Source organism: Cicer arietinum, chromosome 3 (genome assembly GCF_000331145.2).
Source record: "Cicer arietinum cultivar CDC Frontier isolate Library 1 chromosome 3, Cicar.CDCFrontier_v2.0, whole genome shotgun sequence".
Classification (NCBI taxonomy): Eukaryota; Viridiplantae; Streptophyta; class Magnoliopsida; order Fabales; family Fabaceae; genus Cicer; species Cicer arietinum.
This window is the reverse complement of record NC_021162.2, coordinates 58934006-58943611: the sequence shown is the minus strand read 5'-3', so window position 1 is coordinate 58943611 and position 9606 is coordinate 58934006. Positions and strand designations below refer to the sequence as shown.

Here is a 9606-nt window from a genome sequence, read left to right as displayed (position 1 = left end):
AAAAAACATCACAATGCGATTTATCGGATATTATTATTTGTAAAGACAATTTACTAATTGTAGAAAATGTTCGCTCAAAAATAGAATAACTCAAGTTTTTCCTAGCAGAAGGACCCCGCCTCCGCATTTCTATTAAAAATCAACGATGAGAAATAAATAAACTTAAAAATTGTATCACAACGGTTTTATCACTACAAACATTATTATTATTATTTTATTAAAGTACCCCTTTTTCCCACGCGCGTGCGCCAAGCAAACGTCATTCATGCAACCCTTCAAGATCGTTAGTACCTAAATGTTGGTGTAAGGGGTCAGTTCATCCCACGGCAAAATTAGACCAAATAATAAGTTAACAACCATAAAATATAAATATAAAATCTTTTTGTAATAAAAGATTTAGAGAAAATGATTTTTATAATTCATAAGGTGTACCAAAAATTATAAAATATATCTAAACAACAAGTAGTAACTCACCTTAGAATAAATAATTATATAAAAATAATAATGGCAATAAAATGTATGCAAATTATGCATGTCCTAAACATACATGATCCGGATATAGCCAGCCACTAAGGCGTCCATCCAGAAGTCACCCATACCAATGGGGAAAATTTAACCAGCCACTAAGGCGTCCACAAAGATGCATATGGTATGTCATGACAATGATAATGATGTTCGAAAATGTACAAATCGCTAGCCACTTAGGCAACCACAAAGAAAAATCATACACAAATAACCAGCCACTTAGGCAACCACAAAGAAAACTATTCATTAATGCATTCAAAAATCAATTTCCTCATATTGGTAAATGAAAAATAAACTTTTCATCAATTTCATCAAAACACGTATATTGTTCATAAAAGTCAAGTTTTAAAATTTAAATACTCAAGAATCAAGGATTAAAATTAAATACATCATAATAAACATGTTAATGACTACATCATTATAAAAATTATAACTTTATAAGTAAGTACTCTAAAACATGTATGGCATTGAACGTTTTCACAACAAACATATTGATGAAGGTATGGTAATAAAATATAATTCTATAATTAATTTCATCAAAATAGAGATATTACTCAAAAGAAACAATCAAAGCATGATAGTTAATTTCTTTACGACGAAAATAAAATCGACATTTTTCTTTTAATACATCCAGACATCATATCAATATCTTACGAATCGCTAATTTAATATCTAACCTAACTCTGCATGGGGAAAAGCCCTTACCTTGGACGCTTTCCTTCCACGTACCACTATATAGTCCTCGAAAGTCTCACCAAGGTGAATAAAAGTTTATAGCTCCGATCAAAAAGCTAGGGAATGTAAGGATGGTTGTTTGAGTAGCTTAGAAATTTTTTGAGATAAATGTAGTGTTGGTAATGCGTGTGAGTGATTATGACTTATTTTCCTCTACTGTAAGTTTAATCGTGTCCTAAGAAGGAGAGGTGTATGTGACTAATAAAGGAGGCATAAAGCTGATCAGAGAGAATGAATAATTCTCTTCATTGAGTTTAATTGCACACATGAATAAGGAATTAAATTGGAATAATGCCATTCAATGACCAACCGTTAAGAATTAATTGGCATTCATGTATTTATTCTTGCTAGTTACACATTTGAATGGACACAATATAAATTAAATTTTATAAAATATGGTTATAAAAATAGTAGTGTGAGTGATTAAATTTGACTTAGTCAAAATTGGCTTGGTCATTGTTCACTCTAAGACAAATATTTCTACGAGTTTTAATTAGTCAATAATAAAAATCCCAATAATAAATTATTTAATATGAAAATACTTTATCAAATAATTAAACATTCAAAGAATAATTATCTTACTATCGTCACACTAAATTAATAAAAGGATAAACAAAACTAATGATTTTAAATTAATTAATAAAAAAAAGGGTGTTACAATACTTACCCCCTTAAAATAGTTTCGTCCTCGAAACTAAGAGGTCTCTAAAAGGTATGGGTAAAGCTCTCTTATCTTCTCTTCCAACTCCCAAGTAGCATCCCCAGTTGTCTGGTTCCAAATCACCTTAACCAATGGAATTTCCTTTCCCCTCAAATGTTTGGTAGTTCTGTCGGCGATGCTTATCGGTGGGACCTCGAAAGTAAAATTCTCCTTCAATTGAATATCATCTGGCGCAATAATATGGGATGGATCTGCAATGTACTTCCTCAATTGTGATACATGGAACACATCATGTAAATTAGCTAAATTCGGTGGTAAAGCAATTTGATACGCCACTGGACCTACACGTCGAAGAATTTGGTATGGTCCAATAAACTTTGGAGTAAGCTTTTAAGACTTCAATGCCCTACCAACTCCAGTAGTAGGCATCACTCTCAAGAATACACGTTCATCCTCCAGAAACTCCAAGGGTCTCCTATGTCGATCAACATAACTCTTTTGCCTGCTCTGTGCTGTTCTCATCCGCTCTTGGATCTGACGCACCTTCTATGTAGTCTGTTGCACCAGCTCTGACCCTACAATTAAGTTTTCGCCATCCTGATACCAATACAAGGGAGTTTGACACTTGCGCCCATACAAAGCCTCGTATGGGGCCATACCGATGCTTGCATGATAGCTATTATTATAGTTAAATTCAACAAGAGGCAATAGATCATCCCAACTTCCTCTGTTATCTAATGTACAAGCTCTTAGCAAATCCTCTAATGTCTGAATAGTCCTTTCAGTTTGACCATCGGTTTGAGGGTGGTAGGCGGAACTCAATCTCAATTTAGTACCCAATGCCTCATGCAATGCTCCCCACAAACGAGAAGTGAACTTTGGATCTCTATCAAACACAATGCTAGATGGTATCCCGTGTAATCTAACAATTTTCGCAACGTAAATCTCTACAAGCTTTGATACATTGTAAGTAGTCCTTACAGGTATGAAATGTGTAGATTTAGTGAGCCTGTCAATAATCACCCAAATGGAGTCAAATTTCTTCTGAGTCTTAGGTAATGTCACCACAAAGTCCATAAATATGCTATCCCATTTCCACATTGGTACATCTAATGACTGCAACAATCCAACAGGTTTTTGGTGTTCGACCTTAGCCTTTTGGCAAGTCAAGCAAGACGCCACATATTCCGCCACTTGTTTCTTCATTCCTGGCCACCAAAATCTTTGCTTCAAGTCTTTATACATCTTTGTAGTACCAGGGTGAATACTCAGTTTGCTCTTGTGGGCCTCATCCAAAATGGTTTTTCTCAATTCTGCATTATCCGGCACACAAATACGTTTATTACACCACAAAATGTTATCTTGACCCATTTCAAATTCGGGAGCCTTGCCGGTCTCAACCAATTTTCGTTTCCCCTGAATAGCCTCATCGGTCACTTTAAGGGCTTTATCTCATTCATTAATTTATTGTCTACAACGATCATTCCACATTGTACTTTTCCCGACAAAGAATCCATATTAAGATTTGTCGCGACCTAAAATTTCGAGTTTTCATCGAATTCAATGGAGTCGCCACCAAAATTTATTTTAAAATAGGGAAAATATTGGAAAACCCTAAAAAATGTAAAAATGGTCTTTGAAACCAGATTTTGAGTTTGGGAGTCGATTATGCGTAGGGAAGGTATTAGCACCCTACGACATCCGTTAAAATACGGTTACCTTCAATTAATTGTGCAAAATTATATCAACTTAAATATATATTTATAAAATGTTTTTATAAATGTGATTTTTTGAGATAAAAGTGTGTTAAATATAGTAGAACAAAAAAAGAAAGTTTTTATTAGCGTGCTTGACAAGAGTGTAATCCTTGCTCCTACGTATCTCCCGGTGCGATGGAGAAATCAAAGCTACGTAGTTCTTGGTAAAAAATGTGAATGCGTTGATTGCTTTTAAATAAATTGTATTTTGTTACTTAAAAAAATTAATTTTGACGAACATAAAAAAAACTTGTTTGATTAAAAAAACTTGTTTAAGACGATCGAATTGTACAACTCGTGTCTCAAAACTCAAGGAGTAAAAAAAATATGTCACATCTAATTTTAATCATTTTAAGGAATTTTTTATTTTTAAATTGAGTTTTAAAACCAATAAAATGTTTAACTTGTGTCTTAACAACTCCAAAATTAAAATAAACACATCTAATTAATTAAATTTAAAAAAAGTTTGATTTTAGATCTATTTATTTATAAAAACAAATTTTAGAGCTACTAAAATATATAATTTGTATTATGTAACTCCGGGATTAAAAAATGTTATTTTTAGTTAACTTTTTAATAATTTTTAATTTTTAATTGGTTTATAATTTATAATTTATTAATTTATTTATGAAGATGAGATTTAGAACCACCAAATTGTCACAACTTGTGTTCTAATAACTCAAAGATTAAAAAGATGTTTGATTTAGATAATTATCTTAAAATATGAGTTTTAAGACGATCGAGTTGTACAACTCGTGTCTCAAAACTCAAAGAGTAAAAAAACACATGTTACATCTAGTTTAATACTCTTAAGAAATTTTATTATTTAAAATTAAATTTCAAAGTAAAAAAAAACAACTTATATTAATATCTCCAAAAAAAAAATGTCATATCTAAAAAAAATAAAAAGAGATAAAAAAATAATAATTATTTTTTATATTAGAAATTGATTAAATATTCAAGCATGTATATTTTAAAATAAAAGGCAATGATCAAACTAAAAAAAAGGTTAGACCACAAAAAAACGTAAATGGGCTGCAAATAACCGTGGCCCAATACCTTCAGAAAACTGATTTGTAAAACAAACCCTAAATTGAAACAAGGCATAGGCAAAAACCAGAGTGGCGGCTAGGGCAATGAGGGTTGCAAATCAAAAGTTTCAAAAGAGAAAAACAGAGCCATGTTTCCACGCGAACTTCATCATCAAGACCGTGAATAAGAACGGCGTTGGAATGAGGCCGCTGGATTAGGTCGTCGAGGAAGAAGGGGAGTCAGACGAACGGAGTGACCAGGAAACACAGTCGACATTCCGGCGACGACAACGGCGTTCAAGGTTTGAGTTTTTTAATCCTATTATCTCTAACATTTTTTATACTCAGATCAATAATAATAAACAATTTTCATCTTTTATTCATAACTCAAACTCAACAGATTGATTAGAAAAATGAAAAAATGAATAAACGAAAATACCTCTTAATCCTTCTATTTGTTCCTCTGTTTCTGTATGTTTGAATAGTGGCAAAATTTAATCTCTGCTTCAGTGTATTTTTTTTACAAATTTCTCTCCCAAAAAGAAAATTTACTCTCTGTTTTTAAATTTCAAATTCTTTTTCTCTATTTCAAAATTCTGAACCTGTGTTTAGTGTCTTTTTTTCTTTTTTTGGTATCAAAACTTCAAACTCTATTTATAAACTAAAAATAAATTAAAGTGGTGAATTCTTCTGTTTATTAGATAAAATCAGGTTCTAGATTTTGTAGTGTTTGTTGCAAAATACAGATTTTGAGTGTAGAGGTTATAAAGGAAGGTTATACAAGTAATACCTTTATTAGTATATCTCAATCAATTAACTGGTTTTTAATATGTTTGTACTTGGAAATGCTGTAAATACAGATAATATAAAGCAAAGTTATGACAAGATGCTGGGAATGCAAATAATATAAAGGAGGGTTTGCAAAAGCTTTTGCACAAAGTCAAGCAGATAAAAGGATGTAGAATGGAAGATGAAGGTGAAGTTGAGTGTTGGCAGGGTGGAATGGATTGGTGTATTGGGTATTGATGTGTTGCCATGCCAAATCAGAAACATTGTTTTTATTGTAATTCAATTCTTTTATTTTATGTAAAATAAAGATGTTTAGATTTTTTATGATAATTGTAAAATATATTATTATTATTATTAAAATAAATTTAAATTATTTTATAGGACAAAATTGAGGTACTACAAGATTCAAGTCGCGGAAATTCTCTAACAACTCTAATCCTTTCAATGTTATGAATGACAAATGGGCTCGCTTCCTGCTCAAGGCATCAGCCACCACATTGGCTTTTCCTGGGTGATAGTGCAACGTGAACTCATAATCCTTGATGAACTTCATCCATCTCCGTTGTCGGATATTAAGCTCCTTCTGGTCAAACAAGTATTTCAACAACAATCCAACAGGTTTTTGGTGTTCAACCTTAGCCTTTTGGCAAGTCAGGCAAGACGCCACATATTCCGCCACTTGTTTCTTCATTCCTGGCCACCAAAATCTTTGCTTCAAGTCTTTATACATCTTTGTAGTACCAGGATGAATACTCAGTTTGCTCTTGTGGGCCTCATCCAAAATGGTTTTTCTCAACTCTGCATTATCCGGCACACAAATACGTTTATTACACCACAAAATGTTATCTGGACCCATTTGAAATTCGGGAGCCTTGCCGGTCTCAACCAATTTTCGTCTCCCCTGAATAGTCTCATCGGTCGCTTGAAGGGCTTTTATCTCATTCATTAGTTTATTATCTACAATGATCATTCCACATTGTACTTTTCCCGACAAAGAATCCATATTAAGATCCAAGTCGCGAAAATTCTCTAACAACTCTAATCCCTTCATTTTTATGGATGACAAATGGGCCCGCTTCCTACTCAAGGCATCAGCCACCACATTGGCTTTTCCTGGGTGATAGTGCAACGTGAACTCATAATCCTTGATGAACTCCATCCATCTTCGCTGTCGGATATTAAGCTCCTTCTGGTCGAACAAGTATTTCAAACTTTTATGGTCACTGTATACATCAAAATTGCACCCATACAGATAGTGCCTCCAAATTTTTAGTGCAAAAACTATTGCAGCCAACTCCATGTCATGCGTGGGATAATGTTTCTCATGCACCTTCAACTGTCTTGAAGCATATGCTACCACCTGTTTGTTCTGCATAAGTACACAACCCAACCCTTGTAAAGAAGCATCACAATAAACTTCATATGGTTCTTCTGGTTGTGGTAACACCAACACCGGTGATGTAGTTAGCTTCTCTTTCATCATCTGAAAACTCCTCTCACATTCCTCCGTCCATGCATAAATATGATTCTTCCTTGTGAGTTGTGTCAACGGCGCTGCAATCTTGGCAAAATCCTCAATGAATCTTCTATAATATCCAGCCAAGCCCAGGAAACTTCTAATCTCTGTGACGGTCTGTGGTTGTTTCCATGCCACCACAACCTCTACTTTAGTTAGGTCGACAACAATACCTTCCTTTGAAATGACATGTCCCAAGAACTTCACCTCCTCCAACCAGAATTCACATTTCCCCAAATTAGCATACAATCTCTTGTCCTTCAAGACTTGCAAAACTTGACGTAGGTGAACTTCATGTTCCTCTAGGCTCTTAGAATAAATCAATATGTCATCCATGAAGACCACTACAAATTTGTCTAAGAAGGGGTGAAATATACGATTCATGTAGTCCACGAAAATAGCTGGTGCATTGGTGACACCAAAAGGCATCACCAAATACTCAAAGTGTCCATAGCGAGTTCTGAATGCAGTTTTAGGAATGTCTTCTTCCTTCACCCAAATCTGATGATACCCCGACTTCAAATCAATATTTGAAAATATCATTGCTCCTTTGAGTTGGTCCATCAAGTCATCAATGCGTGGCAATGGATACTTGTTTTTGATGGTGACTTTGTTAAGCTGACGGTAATCGACACAGAGTCTAGACTTTCCATCATTCTTCTTCACTAGGAGTATCGGTGCTCCCCAAGGTGAGACACTCGGTCGTATGAACTGTTTAGATAAAAGGTCCTCCAACTGATTTTTCAACTCTGAAAATTCCAACGGATACATTCTATATGGTGCAATAGATATAGGTCCTGTACCCGGAGTCACATCAATTGAGAATTCAATATCACGAACTGGGGGCAATCCTGGTACATCCGGCGGAAATACCTCTGGAAAATCTTCGACCACAAGTATCCCATCTACCTCCACCTCTAGCTTCGTACTGACTGAGTTGAGGGAAACACACTTCTGAACTCCCCCTTTCAAAGAGAAGTTCAATTTATTGGTATCGAGGAATCGAGAAACACCTGGGTCTGGGAATATCACAGACTTACGAGCACAATCCAATAGAACATAATGGCTTGACAACCAATCCATTCCAAGGATCACTCCCACATGCTTGAGGGGAATACAAATCAAATCAACATTGAATCTCACATCAAACACAATTAACGGACATTGCAAGCAAGCCGTATTACATTTCACCGATTCGGTAGAAGGTAGGGTAACCACCAAATCAAACGGCAAAGTAGTAACAGTAAGTTGGAGCGAATCCACCCAATCCAATGAAATGAATGAGTGTGTTGCCCCCGAATCATAAATTACATTAAGTGATTTTCCCGCAATTAAACACTCACATTGGATAAGTTCAGAGGAAGATGGGGTTTCATCTCCATTGATGTGGTAGACACACGTCCCTTGGCAGTAGGGCGTACAACATTGTCGTTGATATTGTTGCGGTTGACAGCTCTATCGTCCTTCCGTTCAGGGCATTCATTTGCAAAATGGTCTGGTTTTTGACAAATGTAACAAACCCTTGGTCTGATTGGACACTCAGATATCTTGTGTCCTTCTCTGTTGCAGCGAAAACACTTAACAGGGTACGCTTGGTTCTGACCTGGAATTTTTGGCCCTTGACCTTCCCCGTTTTGAGGTCGAGGTTGATCTCTAGCATTCCCCAGTGGTCAGGCATATGGCTTGTGTTGTTGATGCTGCTTGCCCCTATTATGTTGGTCGTTATGCCCCTGTTTTCAAATATTAACATTTAGAGGCAATTATTAACATTTAGAGACCAAACTTATGACTCTCATGATATGGATGGATTTAAATCTCTACCTGAGGTCTGATGGGGCCACCTATAGCACCCTTATTCAGGCGGCTCTGTTTCATTTGCTCCACTTTCTTGCATTTCTCCACTAGCACTTGATATTGGTGTATCTCCAAGGGACCCACTAACTCCTTAATCTCATACCTAAGCCTGCTTTCAAACCTCTCACACATGTATTCTTCATCTATCTGATTTAGGAAATAGAGGAAGTGCTTTGCTAGGGACTCGAACTTTGCCGCATATTCCGCTATTATGAGATTCCCTTGATACAACTTCAGAAATTGGGCCTCCTTCTCAGCCCTAGCACTTTTCGGGAAGTATTTTTCTAGGAACTTATTCTTGAAAGCCTCCCAAGTTAGCTCTTCATGATTTGTCTCCATCATTTTCTTCGCACCTCGCCACCAGTATTCAGCTTCACCAATCATCAAATAGGTCGCATACTCTACTTTCGCATTGTCAGAGCAGTGTAAGATCTTGAAGATCTTCTCTATTTCTTGCAGCCAAAGATCAGCCTTGTCGGGGTCATGTTCCCCTTTGAATTTAGGCGGATCTTGTCGACGAAATTCATTCAATGCTCTTGCTGCACTGGCTAATTCATCCCTCTGATCCCTCTGTGCATCTCGTTGAGCCTGGATCGCAGCTTGTTGGGCCATTGCTGCGGCCATAACATTCATGGCTTGGATTGCTTCAGTCATGTCGTTTCTTCCTTGGGGAACCGATCGGTTTGTGCGACGAGCCATAACGCTTCCTAAAATTATCTAATTAGTAAAATATTATAA

General features: G+C 35.7%; 1 protein-coding gene across 1 annotated transcript; it reads right to left on the bottom strand.

The window, feature by feature from the left end:
* Nucleotides 1-1954: 1954 nt before the first annotated feature.
* Nucleotides 1955-2443, bottom strand: LOC113785816 (uncharacterized). Its single transcript, XM_027332890.1, has 2 exons — nucleotides 2332-2443; nucleotides 1955-2262 (listed from the first exon to the last, which is right to left on the bottom strand). Exons 1-2 carry the CDS (start codon nucleotides 2441-2443, stop codon nucleotides 1955-1957), a joined length of 420 nt encoding a protein of 139 aa, XP_027188691.1.
* Between the last annotated feature and the right edge of the window lie 7163 nt (nucleotides 2444-9606).